Raw genomic sequence first — 18,498 nt, 5'->3', positions numbered from 1 at the left:
GCTAATGCCAGGTGAATGGGTGATGAAAGCTGCAGCCTCTCATTGGCTGCAGTGGGCATATTTAGGATATCCGCCGCAGTTCAGCAGCGCTGCTGATTAGAGCCACCTGAGTGGCTCTTCGGCACCACATGACTACACAGCGTGCATGCAGATTGCCTTTAGCAGCCGTGCACTACACACTACACTTAAGCAGCACGGGGTTAGGGTTTAGGGTTAGGTAACCCTAACCCCGTGCTGCTTAAGTGTAGTGTGTAGTGCACGGCTGCTGAAGGCAATCCGCGTGCACGCTGTGTAGTCACGTTCTGCTGAAGAGCCAATCAGGTGGCTCCAATCAGCAGCGCTGCTGAACTGCGGCTGAAATCCTAAATATGCCTGCAGTGGTCACCCAATTTCCTAGGACAGATGGCGGTGGCTGTGGAGGGGTGTTTATCATTTTCACACAGGGTGTCCTATTGAAAAGGGATGGTCCAGTATCCAGATAACTCTTAAGTATGCAGCTGTGCCACAGAACTGTAAAGTGCATGTGTGACTAGGCCCTAAGAAAAAGTGACATCAGTATGTTTATTACTACTTCATCAAAGTTTCTTTTGAAGGAGAAATTCATGTACTACTCCGTGTTGAAAGAGAGAGAGAGTGTCCTAATAAACAAACCTGAAATAACTTCTCTGTATTAGTTATCACAGTGTTGGAGACGGATCAAAATTCCTAGTAAATCTCGAAACACATAACTGCTCACCCAACATTCAGACTGCTTGCAATAGTTCAACTCAGGTGCTCTGCATTATTTGGGGTGCTAGGTAAAACTCATCACATACTAGGAAATACTGAACATCTGGCAATGGTTTGCTAATAAACAAGTTTTATTGATATGGGATGTACTGGGTATATTTCAGTAAACATATGTAATAGCAATCATGAGTGTATTATTCATACATGCTCACGTTATTGCAGTTATGGTACATTCCTATGACTACTTAAAGTCTGTAAATTGAGTTTGCCAAAATAATCATTTTTGGCAAGAAATACATAGACTTACCCACAAGCAGTGCCACATGAGTGCAGCTTTAAGGATTGGCACAGATCTACAGGTAGGTAAAGAGGTTTCCCAGTCCAAAACTATTGAGGACTTGTCCCTTGTGACCAGCCATAGCTTATTAACATCAGCAGATCATTGGGGTTGCAGGCGTCAGACCCCAGCCAATCTGCTGTTGCTAAGCATTTCTGACGGTAGGTCATCAATTGCTTTGGACAAGAAAACCCCTTTAATGCTTCTTGGTGATCTCCACTTGTGCTGACTAAAAACACTTTTTCATTCTTCTAGTAGAGAAGATGCTTCCACCATGCATTATCTGGGCCAGGAGAGAAGTAAATATTATTGTGCTTGACTATCAAAGTTTACTTCGTAAGTTGGCTACGTGGCTGAAAGGTAAAAGTAAAAATATATTCGTGGCTATGTACAGCTTTACAAGCAATTCTTTATTTATTGCCCCCCAATGCATCTAAAATGCAAATAGTCCTTGTTACAATGGAGATTCATAGGTCTGCATAGCAGCTGTAGACACAAAATGATAGGACCCCCTTAATTACCCCCATGTGGACGAGGCATTTTTCTTTGCTCCTTTCTGTTTTCGAAAAAAACAACCGTTTATTTTTCTGTAGTCATAAAAACTTGCTTTGTTTTTTGCAGCATCTGTTTTATTTTTCAATGGTTGCAATTTAATTTACCATATAACGTACTGAAAAACGCTTACACATTTCTGAGTGGAGTAAAATGGAAAAATTACACAAGTGCACCATTTGGGGGCGAGGGAAGGGATGGTTTTTAAGGCATACATGGTGCAGCAGAAATGACCTGTTGAGTTTAGTTAGTAGGATTGTGGCAATACCAAATTTATATAGATTTTGCCTTATTTTTTTCTAAAAAAAATTACTGACCCCATTTTCTGAACACCATAACTTTTTTCATTTTTCTGTTGATGGGGTTGTGGGACGGACAAAACTGTAAATTCTATTGGTACAATTTTAGAGTATATATGACTGACCACTGTTTACAAAACATTTTCTTAGAGATGGCGTGACCAGGATAGTGCAGTTCCAGCATTACGTATTTTATTTTATCTTAAGCCATTTATCGAGCAGGATAAATTAAGCATTATTTTAATAGATCAGACTTTTAGAGACGCCATGACACCAAATAGGTTTATTCTTGTATAGCTCTGATTTTTTTATGCACATACTGTAAAAACAAGTTGGGGGTTGAAATTTATTTATATGTTTCCATACTTAACAAAAAAACTTTATTATACTTATTTATACTTTTCCCATCTCTGTAGGGGACTTGAACTTGTGACCGTTTGATTACTTATACTTAAATACTTAAGTATTGCAGTATATTGTATTCTCACAGGCATTCTATCACCACAGGCAAACAACCATGACAGCCTTGGGGGCCTCCAGCAGGCTGCCATGACAAATGAACAGCTGGCCGTGATCTTTTCGCAGGTGAGCCATTTGGCCAACAGAGGACCCACCATTCCTCTGTTAGTTCTGGCAGCAGCATTTAATTGGCCTGAGAGTAGCATCTAAATGGTTAGCAGCTGCAATTAGAGTTCTCTTCGATCGCAGCTACTGCCGCCCAGTGTCAGCTGTTGAAGACAAGCCAACACCTGCTGCTTATGAAGGGGGCCCTGCTGACAAGCCTGTTCCATAGAAACCTTGTGTACACCTGACAGACAATTTTCATCAGATACAGTCATGGGATTAATAAAGAATACTTGCAAAGTTGCATTATTTTTGACCTTAGATGCAGTGGAGCAATGAAAGCAAATTAGTTGCAAAGTTGTACATAGCCTTGAAATTCCCTGCAGTTTTTAAGATATCTGCTCACGGTCATTAAATTTTTGGTTTACTTTCAGAAAATAAAATCTGCCCTGGAAAAGTGACAGCCACTGTTCGAGTTACAAATATGCTTATTGCCGTTGTCACTTGCTTTCATTCACTCCTCTTGGCAGTCATAGGTAATGCACTACTTAGTAGGCGGAAAAAACAGTGAGCACCAACAAAACTATCTCACAAGGTAAAAAGAATCTGTAACCTGTCTTCAGTCCTTGGCATCATGGGGTTGAAATTCTGAGCAACTAACTTCAGCGTTTATGAAGAATTTGTATTCTGAAAAGGAGCTGACCTTAAACCTAGCAGTAAGAGACGCTAAAGTCACCCAAGAGGTCATCATATTAAAGCATGTCACATAGGTATACTTTTATTTTAAGCTGTTAACACTCAGAACTTGCATCTCAGTTAAAGGTTACCCAACCAGGAGTAAATGCAGAATCTTGGAGGTGAAAATTACACACATTAACTGTATGGCACAATATTCACCCAGAAATCTTTAATTACAGGTATACACCAATGCAATTTACAGTGAAAAAATATAATAAAAACAAAATGACCCATTGGCATTAGTGTATTAATCAGGTGCCAAACTGCTAACCATATCAAATTTGAATCAAGCCTTACAAAAAAATATATAATTTTTTTTTTACATTCTCCACAAAGACAACAAGCCTTTTGGCACCGTAGTATTAACATTTATTCATTGCAGCTTGATAAACAGAATTTCTAACAAACTTTTAATCTTAAATAATTGGTGCAAAAATGTACTGCGGTTGCATATGGCAGCCATAATGCATTTTGGCCCCGGGTAGCTATGAAGACTTGCTAGCTGTCTAAAAAAGTCGTAAGTGGAGAAAAAAAAAAAAAGAAAAAAAAAGACGAAATTGTTTCTTTTTTGCAGCTATTATAAGTCAATTATACAAGGTTATCACACATGGACCCTTCAGTACATGCTTAATGGAGATAGGACTGTGTCTGCTGACAAAGTCCATTACATTGCTTCAAATTCATCGATTCTCTGTTTGGTGTTGCCCTGTCGGATTTGTCTCAGGGTCTTGTATTTGTCACGGCCCACTCGTACATTTTCTGTATGTAAGAGGTCATTGTGCGTTTTCTTGCTGTCATCTCGGGCTTGAGAAAGCTCACTTGTCAAAGCCTGGTAGAGAGATTGAGAAACAGTTAATGTCAGATTTTGATTTTAAGACCTAAATAGGAAAGAACACAAAAGAAACTGTCCCCATCATAGCAAAAATCTCAGCTATTTTAAGAGGTTTTCCCCATTTCTTGCTGTATAGTTGCTACGGCATGGTGTAAAAAGTATTGGTAATGAATTTATTTATAATTGCATTTTTGGCAATTTATATATTGAAGGCAACAAAACTAGTCAAAGAAACAGAATAACCCAAAATATTTCTAAGGTAAAAAACTTTAAAAGGGGAATCAGTCATCATATTTATGCTACCCTATTAGAGGTAAGCATAAACTAGTGACAGACTTAATTACAGCTATATGGTCGCTTACTTTATAGGCACAGTACTTTTCATAAAAATCAGGAAGAGAAATGGGGATTTTTTTTTTTTAGGAGTTCCAGCTGCCCTTATGCATGGATTGACAGCTTTCTCCCAATGCGGTGTATACTAATTTATGCTGTCCTCAGATACAGCAGCATAACTATGGTGACAGATTCTCGTTAAAGTCTCAGTAAAGTCATTTAATATGTTGAAAGGCCCGTTGAATCTGCACCCACCATTAGCTGCTTCTGTACGCGCTCATTCTTCTCCGCCTCAGTGATACGCTGCTCTTCTTTGCGGTCATCATGAAAATTGTCACAGGTGAGTTCTGCACTGTATTCTAGTCCATCATCTGGCAGGTGCTCATTGACGTACTCCCTGACTGGTTCATATACTGGTGGAGGTGGAAGTGGGGGAACACTCATGACCATCTGCAGCTCCTCCTTTGTCCTAAGAAGGTCGTGTTGGGCTTCCTTTGCCTGTCAACCACAGAAACATTGCCATTTATTCAGAACTAGATTACTGAAAAATACGTGAACGTCAATTAATTTTTGGATGAAAAACAAGGCTAGTTCTAGTGCTTTCGAGGTTTCAATGGTGATCACAATAAGGGCTTTGTTAGCTCCATAGAATTGTGAAATTCAGTTTCTATGAAATCAATGTGCTTTTAAAGACAGGAACTGGTAGCATGCAGGAGCCACTGACACAGCGCCTAGACATTACTGAAGCAAGGACTGTTGACTAGTGGCTTTTTTGTAAGTCATAAATCTGTAGTATATTTAACATATGGGCTAAAAAAAACAAAAAAAAAAGGTCATGATAATAATTCTAATGCACAATGGGTTTTGCCCCATACACTTTTATAACACATCAATCACACTGGTCAACAGCTAGCATGGTTAGGCTACATTTAAGAGAGTAATGTTTACTCACTCCTAGACCCCTTACCATCCTGTTGCCACAAAACATTACATGTGAAGCTGCCTATAAGCCATAGCTGCGACAAGCACAGAAACACGAGCTTCAGCATCCAAACACATTTAATTTCTGAATAAATGTGCACATCTGTTGTTTATATTAATCACATAATAATGCAAAGTTCAAAGCCAATATTTTGATCAAAACTTGTGGACCTATCCGTTATGTCCAGGCAAACCTGAATGGATTGGTTCCTAACTTTAAAAGTACTTCGCTCAGCCAAAAGTCTCCAAATTGATGGGAAAGCTGGATACCTGGCTATATACTCTCTCTGAAGCACCAGGGACAGATGGGTGACTAGGGTGCACAAAAGTGAAGGCAGTCGCTGGGACATTTGTTGGAAGTAATACCTTTGCTAGAGGAGTGGCTGGCTTCTCTTCTGTAGGTAACAAGTGTCATTTTTATCAATGCACAATCTAAAAGCAATGTAGAGCACTCAAAAGCCAACCACATCAATGGGTATTAATAGTCAATGAGCAAAGAAGGAGACTGAAGGCTAACTTTAGTGATAAAAATAATGTAATGGAAAAGATGCAATGTCAAATATTGCAGTAAATAATAAATGTGGCTACAAACCCGCAGCTGCCATTCACCAACTTCATCTTCTTTAGCTCTTTTTGCTTCCTCCAGGAGGGAAATCCTGGCTGTATACTCTGCTAGCTCAGAAGCCTAGATGAAAAATGACAGATGATAAATCCAATGAAGAAACAAGTAAACACAGGTACACACTACATACCTTCTCCCTTTTATAACAACCATAGTAGAAAGTGTGTAAAATGGACTGTTAAGCCAAAATGTATTGAGAGCATTCATGCGCCTATAAAATGGATATGTCCCGGCAAGACCGCGGGTCTACTGAATTACCACCATCATAGATTCCTAGGACTGTGAGAGTTGGGGTTAGTAGGCTTGTGGTCTTGCTGGGACACACGTCCATACTAGGGATGCGTGAATATGCTTGGAATACACTGGTGTGGAACTGGAAAAAAAAGCAGAGCAGCATGCTGTGCCATCTGTCTGGTAAAATGATGGAACCAGACTGAAGCCATTCCAGTCAATAGGTTTAGTCAGGTACCGCCGCTGGCTGCTTTATTTTCATTCTTCTGTTCCATAATGGAGCAGAACACCGAGAAGTGAACAGAGCCTTAAGAAAACTTATAAATAGAGAAGCACTTCGAACTTGGGTCCTGGTGCCAGTAAAGCCCAAACCAAAGTCAAAGGGAAAAGTGGGCCATTAAGTGAATTTTTTGACCTACCTGTGTTCACTTATGATTGTGGCTTCAAGTACTGAAGTGAGTTAACCAAATTTATTTGTATTTAGCAAAAAATGATACTAAAATGTAACTACTGCAATGTCCTGTAGATGGCAGCAAACTCACGACTAATAGAATTACAGTGGTTAATAAGCGAATACAGCAATTTCTATCTCTCTCGCAGTGAGAGTTGCCATCAGGCCAATAACCCAGCATAGACCGTGCTGAGGGACATCCCGGGATGTGTCCCACCCCGACACACTGTGATGACGTCAAGCTCCAGATGTCCGCACAGTGTAGAGTGTCAGACTCCATGCTGACACTGCAGTCTGAGTTGTTGTGATAGTAGTTACTATGATTTCTACTGGAATCAAGATTATTTAACCCTGACATATGTACTGTGAAGTATATTTGACCATACATTCTTTTCAGCCAGTCTAAACCCCTTGCCACCACGGGCCGTAAGTGTACGTCCTGGCAGACGGGTACGTAGCGCAACAGGACGTACACTTACACCCTGCCGATAGCGCAAGAAGAGGCCAAATGCTTATTTTTTTTAATTTTGCCTCCCAAAAAAATGCAATAAAAGTGATCAAAAAAGCTGTATGTACCCCAAAATGATACCCATAAAAACTACAGCTCGTCACACTAAAAAATAAGCCCTCGCAGAGCTTAGTCCAGAAAAAGTCCAGAAAAATAAAACAAGTTATAGGACTTTCAATGCATCGATTTAGAAAAAAAATAATTTCCAAAAAAATTTAAAAAAAAGGGGTTTTTATTGTGGAAAACCCTAAAAAAAAATAAAGAAAAAAATAAGAATTTTGGTATCATTGTAATCGTACCGACCCGCAGAAATAACGTGTCATTTATGCTGTATGATTAACGCTGTAAAAAACAAAGACACAATGGCAGGATTTGGGTTTTCTCTCTCCATCATATAAAAAAAAAATTGAAGTTTTACAATATAGTCTATGTACCCAAAAATGTCACTAATAAAAACTACAGTTCACCATGCAAAAAACAAGCCCTCATACGGCCATATCGACAAAAAAAAAAAAAAAAAAAAGTTACGGCTTTTGGAAAGTGGAGAGGAAAATCTACAAAAAAAAATCATTGCATCCTTATCGACAGAAATAGGCCATGTCCTTAGGGGGTAATCAATAATTAAGCCCCAGCTATAAGTGGCAAATCATACTCTTTGGTGAAAAAGGTGGCAATATTGCTGGAAGTAGTCTTAGGTCCAGAAAAATGGCTAATAAAAGGCTGACTGTGTATTACCAGCTGCTCTTGGCTCTTCATCTGATCAACAGCTTGCCTCTCCAGCTCTTCTTTGGCATGGAGGGCAGCGATGCGATCAGCCTCCAGTCTCTCGGCTTCTAACTGAGCTCTTTCTCGCTCTTCTTCCAATTCGTGGGCTTTTCTAATTTGCTCGGTTAATTCTGTTAACACAAAGAATGGATCTAGGTCATACAGAAAGATACACATGTACATTTTCTATTTTCACGTTTTCCCCATTAAGACTGAAGTCCTGTTTTAATTGATTCTCCAACCAGATGGAGTCAATGCTTTAGCCCATTCACACACAGCAATCATTACTGGTATGTTGTACTATACACTGTAGGTGCCCAGCTGCTAAGGTTACAATACGTTCACACATGAGCAGGTTTGTTGCAGGTATTTCTGCAATTCAAAATGAGTTCTATTCATCAAAATAAAGTTTTTGGGTTTTTTTGGTGGCAAACTCCTAGATTTGAATATATGTGAAATGCATGTGAATACACCTGGATACATTTTTATTTAATAGGTTTACTTTTTTTCCAGTCTCCAGAAAAGGGCATCATTCAGAAAGGAAGGTGTAGAAAGCAGGTTCTAACCCTGCAATGTTTACAGGGTTCCTCCTTCAATGTCAGGTTATAATTAGAGATGAGCGAACGTACTCGTTTTGAGTAATTACTCGATCGAGCACCGCGATTTTCGAGTACTTCCGTACTCGGGTGAAAAAAATTCAGGGGGCGCCGCGGCGGAGCGGGGGGTAGCAGCGGGGAACAAGGGGGAGCCCTCTCTCTCTCTCCCCCCCCCACTCCCCGCTGCAACCCCCACTCACCCACGGCGCCCCCCGAATCTTTTCGCCCGAGTACGGAAGTACTCGAAAATCGCGGCGCTCGGGCGAAAAAGGGGCGTGGCCGAGTACGCTCGCTCATCTCTAGTTATAATGTATTAGAAAAACGTCAGAAGGACTTATTTTATAACATTTGATTTTACAATTATAGAGGCCTCCATATTTTAAAAATTATTGCTTGGTGGTGAAAGATGTGTATATTAACCCAGGTACCAGGGCGTGTTGGTCCTAAACGATCAGATACATCAGGGATTTTACTGCCCAATTTTTTTCTTCTGCTACAAAAATAAATCATGTAGTGTTTTTTTTTTTGCTGGAGACAGTATAATTATACTATATATAATAATCTGTAACTTTTGTCTTACTTATTTTTGTAACTAATTTTTAAAACATCTACGTCCCACATGACGTCATATAAGACCTTTGGGGAAGGGGAGGGGGGGGGTCACATGATTATTATTTTTTTTTCTTTAATTTCACTAAGACACTCCCACTGTAGCTAGGGTATCCATAGGAGCCCCAGTTACAGGGGCAGACATCTCCCTTCAGTGACAAGAGTCACTAACAGAGCTGACCTGTATCTGCTAGGAACCTGCAGCTCTGCTGTGCATGAGGGAAGGGGGACCCAGCAGTGCTAGATTGCAGGAGCTTTAATACCGCGGCATATTTTTCCTATTAGACGGGATTAAAGCCTAGGACCGAGTGCCACAAATTTATGGTGCTTCGTTGTTAAGGGGTTAATACATACAAAATAAAATGATCAAAACTTATTTTTAACCATGCATATTCCCAATTCATTTGCACATTTGCATCCTGTTCCATAAGTATACATTGAATAATTACTTCGCAAGTCAGCAATGTATTATTTTCAAAGAATTCTTAAACTTCTCCCCAGCTTACCTCTTTCTGCCCTCCTTGTCTTCTCTTCATACTCATGCAACCTGAGCATGAGTTCCTCCTTTTCCCTTATCATCAATTCCTTCTCTTTCTCAACTTCTTCCCTCTTCTTCTTCTCATTTTCAAGCTGCTGCCTGTATGGGGAAAAAAAAACAAAGACAACTGCTTACCTCCTTTAACTAACATGATCTAGTATTGTTATAAATGTACTGTGGTCACCAGCCGGATTGGATTACAAATGATGAGTTCAAACTGCATCAAAAAACACATGTAAAAATGCGCACCGTTTGATATAAGTGTATGCGGTTTTTGTAATATTTTAAATGAGGTCTTTCTGTAAATGCATTTTTTGAGGAAACTTTAAAAGGAGCAAACAAAGCGTCAGGTAATCCTCGAACAAGACCCCGCCACGCTCAGCATGCTGCATTTTGGAATAAAGACTACAACAATACTAAAAATCCACCAGCAAGCAAGATGCGATAGGGAAGATTTACTATTAATGCTTCAGACTTCAGGCATTAGATGTGCCAGGATTGTCTCATTCTAGACTTTTCACAGGGGTCTAAAACAAGGGGGTGGCAAATTTATCAAGCTGCAAAACTTGCACCAAAAACGTGGCAAATCTATCAAACAGCTTCTGCCATGGTAGTAGATTCAGCACACCTTCATATTACCTCGTTAACTTTACATGGTCTATATACAGCCTTAATAAATCTACACAGATATGCGGGGTTTTTTTTTTTATGAACACACGTGCCTAATGTTTTTTTTGGGGAAAAAAAAAAAAACACTCAAAAACTGCCGTGAAAAAAAATCATCTAAAGGATTTGTGGACTTGGCCTTGTAGTGTAACATGAAGAGTGTCCACAAAAGGATCGAATAGGAAAACGGGGCTGCTATTCATGCATGTCACATTATTCTGTTCTGCCTGAACAAAAGCTTACAGGATATCTTCATACCACATTTTTTCTTACATTGTTCAAAAGACCTTAATAAAAAGAATATTAAAGGGGTTGGTCCACCGACAACCATTATCATGTATCCACAGCATTTAGATATTTGGGAGCCATGGATCAGTAAAGAACTGAGCTTCTCCTCACCGCTCCATTTGCTTCTGAGTCTTCTCTTCTTTGGCCTGTGCTTTCATCTGTTGCACTTCAATAGTGTCTGGCTTCCTGCGGCGCATATACAGCTCATGATTACCCATACAGAGCTGCAGGATTCTCTTGTTAATTCTCAGGCGTGGAGCATAAAAGACAAAGTCCTGAAATTATAAAGGAAAATAAATTCTACTCAGACAGGACATTTAAATGCATTGATAACTTTGCCACGTTGAAGATCAATTTTCGAGGTTATAGGTTGGCAATAATCCAAAATGGATCTGAGTTACATTAAAGGGCCTCTCCAGTGATTTTGTATTCAATATGTAGCTAACCCCCAAGTCATAGAATGGTAGAGTTGGAAGGGACCTCCAGGGTCATCGGGTCTAACCCCCTGCTCAGTGTAGGATTACTAAATCATTCCGGACAGATATTTGTCCAGATTTTGTTTGAACACTTCCATTGAGGGAGAACTCACCACCCCTTGGTTAGTCATTCCTTTCTATCACAAATTGCTGGCCTGTGTCTCCCCAGAAGGTCATGTGATCTCAGTTACAACCAGTTCAGATTTACTCGGGGTTATGCTGTCTGAAACTAGTCAATTTCTCAGTCTGTGTTACGTTGTTACATGGAACTTACCATAGAAACTGCCTAGAGGGGGATACAGACACTCCTATTACAGTTAGGGCAGTTTCACATCAGTGTTGGAACCCCCAGCCATCACAGATCCGGTACAAAATACTGGAAGAAGCAGCAATGCATGCAATGCTTTTTCTTCCATCTATAAGCTGGGCAGCTGACCAGAAAGCGAACAGACCCCATTATAGTCAATAGGGTCCATTCAGCACTGTTCAGTTCCGTCATAAGACAGAGCCAGTCAGCGAAGGGATTCCCCCTTTCTTGCTCCCCGAAAGGAGCAGAAAACTGGAACCACCCTTACCAATAATGATCACACACCCCAATAGGAAAGGTAATCCAATATACAGAGACCACCTCTATAGTGTTAGAGGCAGTCAGGTGAAGGGGTCAGGGATGGAAAATGTGTTTTTGTTGGAATGGCTCTTTAAAGCATTAGAAACAGAATGGAATATGTAGAATTGTATGTTAGCTCTATCTTCTTAGCTGTACGTATACAAAATTGTAGCTTGTAAATTAGATTGGAGCAAATCTGTTAAGAAACGAGTAGTTAATTTGTTAAAAACATGGCTCTTGAAAGCAGAGCATAAAAAAATAAACAAAAATGAAAACCTGAAAAAAAAGGACTGGTAGTTAAAGGGTTAAGGCAACACTTACAGGTGCCTTCTTGTCAATTGGTTTAATAACAAACTTCTTGTCATTGAAGGAGATATTCCGGATTTCACTCCAAGGAAAACCAATCTTTGGGGTCAATCTAAAATAAGAGAAGAAAACAAACCCATTACAAATAAGGAATATGTGCATTATATGTGCAGCAGACGACCTTCAGTGCGGCATCTGGAAGTCTGCCAAATGTGTAGAACCTGAAATGGCAAGATAATCTGGAGTCTCACATGACAAACTATCGTCATTTATCTCTGCTTAGTCTATGTTAAGGTTTGATTTTTGACTGCTTACCTGTATGACCGCTAACAGACAGCAGATAAAGATTTTACATCTCAAATGTGGATCCAGTGAAAAACAGCTTTATTTGAACAGCAGGTACTTAAACATCATCACACAAAGTAGCATGGGTTCCTAATCATCGTAGTAAAACCAACTGAAAAGACCAGTTTTATACTGGCTTCTAAATTGGTTAACCAATCACATACATTCCAGGAAAAAAAAAAATACAACAGCACATAAAACGTGGGGGGAAAAAAAAAAAAAAAGCATAAATTTGTATAAGCATACAAAACTTAAACAGGAAAGACAGACAGCGGGCAACAGCTATTCAAATAGTCATGGACTTTTCAAACAACTTGTGCTTGTACGATAGCAAATGTAACATTAGCAAAAGTGCAATTTACTTTATTTACCTAAAATAAGGATTTGTGCTGAAAAAAATCACTTTCAAAATGACAACCAGTAGGGGTCTACCTTCCTCCTAATAAGTCAACCAATAGTCACACAGATGTTTTGTTAAGGCCTCATGTCCACGGGGAAAATCAGGCCCGCTACGGATTCTTCATGTAGAATCCGTAGCGGGTCCCTCCTGCCCTCCGGACATGAGGCATTAAAATAACAATTACTCACCTCTCCGCACGCTCCGGATCTTTCCTTCTTCGCGGCTTGATCTTCTCACCGTCGCGGCCGGATCTTCTTTCTTCGGCCCGGCGATGTGCCCGGCACGCCGGCTGCGTGCCGCGCGCATGCGCCGGGCACATCCACCTGGCCGAAGAAAGAAGATCTGGCCGCGAAGAAGGAAGATCAGGCCGCAAAGGAAGGAAAATCTGCATCGCCCGGAGCAGGTGAGTGTAATTCAGGCGCGGGTCTCCCGCGGACCCGGACGGCTTCCATAGGCTTCAATAGAAGCCCGCACGAAAATGGAGCACGTCCATTTTTTTTCATGCTCCCTGATTTTTTAAAATCGCTTTTATTGACCATCTGCGGGGATTTATCTACCCACGGGTGGTCAATGCATCCCTATGGGGTGCGGATCCGCGTGCAGGTGAAGAGTTAAAATCTGCTGCGGATTTTAATTCTTCTTTTCCCCATGGACATGAGGCCTAAGAGTGAATTATTTACTACTGTTTATTCGCATCACCACTGCTCTGTACTACATTATGATGTTATGTCTCACAGCGTGTTACAGACAGAGCAGAATCTGCAGTTGTATGTGCAAACTGTATAGCCGATAGTATAATAGCAGGCTCCTCTCACCAGTCGAGAGAACGGAGAATCAGATATAGGGCCTGCAGAGGGGAAAGGAGGCTCTAATACTCTGTTGTACCGCTTCTAGCTTGGATGCAAGATGTGATACGAGCAGACATGGAGACAAGCAGGTTCCATATGGTATCCTGCCACATACCACTCCCTGTTTTGCTGTACCTGAGCCATTCTATGTCAAGCACTGAGTGGGGGGTGTTTACACACAGCGAGAAGGCAGCGATCCAGTGATGATCTTTAGGCTGGTTGAAAGTGAGCGATAAGTGAAAGTAAATGAATAGTAAATTATGTTTTTGCATTCACATTGCAATTTTTTTTTTACATTTCATACTTTTCCACTATAGCTGGGGCATCCACAGGAGCAGCATACATAGGAGCCCCAGTTACAGGGGAAAACATCCCCTTACAGTGACAATAGTCACTAAGAAAGCTGATCTGCTGTGACAGAGGGCACCCAGTGGTCACGGGATTGCTGGGTCGCATAGTAGAAGAAATACTTCCACTTTCTCTCTAGAGTACATAGCGCTCAGTGAGCTCTATATAGCCTAGAAAGAAGTCGGAAGCGGTTAAAAACAGCTTCTTTCCAGGGTCCTCAGCTGTGTCTGACAGCCGAGGACCCAACCTGCTCCTGCTTGATTACAGGAACAGAAGCTTTAATCCCACGCCATACTTCTGCTGTCGGACGGAATTAAAGCCCAGGACTAAGCGCTGTAAATTTACCAAGATTGGTCCTTAAGGGGTTAATGAGGTAACGATAAACCTATTAGGAGTTTTTATTGCCTTGAAAAGGAGTCTGTCAGCAGTTTTGGGAAGCAGTTCTGATACGTTCCTGTGTGTATATAGTCACTAAAAAACTGTATTTTAATCCTCTGCGTTGCCACAAGTGCTATAAGGACAGGGTCCTCACTCTCTCCATCGAGCTGCTGCACAGCTTTGATTGACAGCCATAATGACTAATCAGGAAACCTATTTGCTCCGCCCTTAGTAAGGGCAGCATAAAGCACCCAATCGGTTATGTGTATGGCCCAATAAAGGACTACGGGTAAAAGATTCTTTAGAAGGAGAAGGAAAAACTCCTCTTCCAGCGAATACCGAACACACCAAGTACACAATGTGCTAGATGTGCAGCTACAAACATCTTGGTAGAGAATGAATCATAGGTGTTTTACAGGTGAAACTTGGCTATCGGCCACAAAAGTACTTGGCAACGCAGATACTGACTATCACAATGAATATCAAACTCTTGTGAAAACACACGGCCCAGTTATGAGAGGAGCTGCTGCCGAGTGCCCTTGGAAGAAATGTGAACTCCTCAACCACAAGACATTTAAGAAGCATTGAAATCTGAAAACTTCACCAAGATGTTTTGGATTTTATGGCCCAAGTCACAAAGTCTAGGAAATCAGGTTTGCAAAACTAGTCAACTGCAGCAGGGCACTGGACACGAACAGAATGTCTTTGTACAACTATTTGGAGTTCCGAAGTCACATTTTTCTGCTTTGTGCTGTATTTCGCAGGCTCCTGCAGCTTGCAGAACCTGTTTGTGTCTCCATAGTGACCCTGTAGGTATCCTGTATTTCAAATAATGAAAAAAAAAAAGTTCTGGCAGTTTCTATTACGTAACCCGCAGACAGGCACTCCTTGTTTCTCCACAGGGTGGAATCTGTAACGCTGGCAGCTTGCGAAAGAATGACTTCATGTACTCCTTTCTACTTCTCCAGACAGGGCCGGGGGCCGGCCACACCTTGTGCCGAGCTACTGGGTATGGAGGACTCCCACCATTACATGCGGTCGCAGGGACTCCACATGTAACACACCAGCTTACATTGTATTAGGAAGCCTTTCCTCACCTTTTTCAATCCGCCGTCCTAAAACTGCAGTTTACTAGTCATTCTACCCGACGTGTATAATACATATTCTTGCAAGCACAGTATGGCGGTGTAAAATATGTACTGTTCGCACTATGCAATTGTGGAGCAAAATTCTGATTCTTTAAATCATTAACACAATATTTAATTACACAAAACTGCTATTAAGAGAATAGGACATTTTCATTTGGCATCAGTATTCATTAAACAGTACAGACATTCAGGCACCGTACATGGCTGAGCTCCTGGCACACATTTATTAAACTAGTCTACAAAAGCATGGCATGTGTGCATATTCAGGTGAATACTACTGCTGGCTCACTCATGTAATGTGAACAAGTGTCAACAGATTACAAAAGGTGTAATATATATTGTTCCCATAACCCTTTGTATAATTAAGGCTCCCATTTCTACACACAGTTTCATTTTTGGTACATTTTTTAAATGCGGACAAAAATGAAAGTGTGTTCTATCACCTTAGGAAGGAGAAGTCATTGTAAATCAATTTCACCTGCTTTGGTGCAAATGAAAGTGACACCAGGCGCACTGGGGAGAAAACAGCAGGACAGCCCCAAAAAGGAAATGCTTTTGGTGGCCACAAACAGGATGGATTCTTCTCTGGTCTTGCTGCCCCTGCTGTCATGCGGTGGTCCCTCAGGTTACACAGGTAGTCTGGCTCCATCAGGATGGCACAACCATGTGAGCCGTTACACGCAGGTTTGCTGCGTCTCCTGGCAGTCTCAAGAACATGGAGAAGATACCAGGACCCGGCTGTTACATGCGGCGTCAACCCAGCGCCAGGACTGCTACCATCTGCTCCTTTGTGCTAAGTGGAGCAGGAGCCCTACAAAATACCCTCCAGTGGGCTGAAGGTCTCTGACCAGACTCTCAGAAATAGCCTCCACGGGAGTCCGACGTCCTCACAGTTCTGCATGCAAACATTGGCAGGTCCACCACTAATGCCCTGTTCTCTTCCCAGATGAGAGCAGGTTCACACCGGACATGTGTCACACTGGAGACGCGTTAGGCTGCCTGCAATATCATCCAGCATGACGATTTGAGAAAAATAGTTCCCAGGACTCATTCACACGGCCATGATTTCACCGCGTATTATGCACACTTGTGTGATACACGGTGGAGTCAATAAAGGACATTGATTTTCATTAATCTATTCACCTTAGCATATATACAGTGTGTACATACCCGCATGAAAAAGATCACAGTATGCGCTATTACACTGCATATCACGCAGTAACAGCCCTATTGTTCTCTATGGGTAGCGTATGCAACACTGTCCATACACAATATGCAAAGAATTTAAAAAAAAAAAGTTACACTGCACATGACCGTGTGCGTGAGATACGCTGCCATGCACAGTGCACTATCGCTGTCATGAGCAGCAATAGCCGGCTCACCACTGCCTCCTAGGTGGGTAAAGCGCTGTGTGATCTTATGCAGCGTTTTATGCATATGCTGTGGGAATGAGCCCCAAGTGTGTGTATACAAATTTTTTTTACATAATATATATATATATATATATATATATATATATATATATATATATATATATATATATACATACACACACACACACACACACACACACACACACACACACACACGTTGTGTAGGCACTAAATAATGAAGGGGTTAAAAAGGTGCTGGAATTAACAGTATCTTATCACATATATACAGAAACGTCAGGCTTACCCACTTTAGTTTTCGCATATATATTTACTTACTTGTCGTCATGCTCATAAATATTCAAGCCCAATGAGTCAACTCCCAGCCAGAGGTCAGTGCCCTTTTTATTCTTAATTTCAAAGTAGTTAATTCCATACATCTCCAAGTCTTGAGCTATCTTCAGATATTCCAGCATCGAATCTTCTCTGAAAAGCAAGACCGTTTGTATACATCAGCACCTTGTTCTAGCAGCATGAAACCCTCAAAATCAGCAGGCTATAGGCAAGAGGTCGCTAGTTATACATTAGCTACATATACTTATAGAGCTTGGACACCCACTGAGCAAACCGAGAACCCCAACAATCCTGACAGGGTTAGTGTAATGCGGAACATTGTCGGTTCCCTGCAGAGTCCAGCAGCTTGAATGCTGCTGTTAAGGAAACAACCTAGAAGGGAATGCTGAGCTAAAGTAGTGCCCATCAATCCCAGGACTGGTGTGTGTGTGTGTGTGTGTGTGTGGGTGTGGGGGGGCAGAGGTTGGACCACCACAATCGTAAAGTAATGATGATCATAGTTTATGTGAAACTGGCCTAAAAGGCTACCTGTTGAGGTATACCTCAACAGGCTACCTGAGTGCAGCATAGGAATGTGAAACAATAAGTGAATGAGAACTGCAGGATTCTCTAAACAGGCTGCTCGAACATGAACGAGCTGGGGAGGACGTTACAAGCTTAGAGCAAACGAGAATCGCGAGTTTCTCATCCAGGACCACTAGGGTCTGTCCACATCCCACATCAATGTTGGAGATTCTGCTAAAATACAAAAACGACAGAAACCAGGCACACCCCATTATAGTCAATGGGGTTGGTTCGATCATGAGACAGATTCACTTGGCCAGTGAATGCAGTTTTCCTGCTCCCATAAATGGTGAGGAAATAGGAACCCCTTTAGCGCAATTGCTAAAGATACCCATGATATACAATCGAAGAAATACAAAGTACAGAAGACTCACTTGAGCATGCCACGATGTTCTGAGTGCCACACCTCAATCCTCTCTTCCCACTGCTCTCGGGAAAGCTTGTGTTGGTCCAAGACTCTAGAAATGGGAAACATCACTTAGACTCACATGCAGATGTCGGACATTTATACACTGACAGCAGGATGGATGTATAGATAAGAGGCTTTCCAATACTAAACTGGTATTACCTGATTGAGCGTTCGAACAATCGCTCCCAATTATCCAGTGTAAATGATTGCAGCAATCGAACAACAATAATTTGCTCATTTATCATTGATCGCATGTTTTATGCGGCTAAAACAAGGACTGTTCGTTGGCAATACATCCACTGGTGT

The 18,498-nt window shown here is 41.3% G+C and overlaps 1 protein-coding gene across 2 annotated transcripts in view; it reads right to left on the bottom strand.

The window, feature by feature from the left end:
- Nucleotides 1-3,233: 3,233 nt before the first annotated feature.
- EZR (ezrin) overlaps nt 3,234-18,498 on the bottom strand; it is a 55,567-nt gene continuing 40,302 nt past the window's right edge. For both annotated transcript variants that reach the window (XM_066605478.1, XM_066605479.1), the window contains exons 6-14: nt 18,158-18,241; nt 17,205-17,351; nt 12,044-12,140; nt 10,751-10,914; nt 9,654-9,784; nt 7,913-8,073; nt 5,958-6,050; nt 4,640-4,882; nt 3,234-4,048 (exon numbers count right to left, since the gene is read on the bottom strand). In XM_066605478.1, coding sequence (XP_066461575.1) covers nt 3,884-4,048; nt 4,640-4,882; nt 5,958-6,050; nt 7,913-8,073; nt 9,654-9,784; nt 10,751-10,914; nt 12,044-12,140; nt 17,205-17,351; nt 18,158-18,241 — 1,285 coding nt within the window. In that variant the 3' untranslated portion in view covers nt 3,234-3,883. The remainder of the gene's footprint in view (nt 4,049-4,639; nt 4,883-5,957; nt 6,051-7,912; nt 8,074-9,653; nt 9,785-10,750; nt 10,915-12,043; nt 12,141-17,204; nt 17,352-18,157; nt 18,242-18,498) is intronic.

This window comes from Eleutherodactylus coqui, chromosome 1 (genome assembly GCF_035609145.1).
Source record: "Eleutherodactylus coqui strain aEleCoq1 chromosome 1, aEleCoq1.hap1, whole genome shotgun sequence".
NCBI classification, from domain to species: domain Eukaryota; kingdom Metazoa; phylum Chordata; class Amphibia; order Anura; family Eleutherodactylidae; genus Eleutherodactylus; species Eleutherodactylus coqui.
This window is presented reverse-complemented; position numbering and strand designations above follow the sequence as displayed.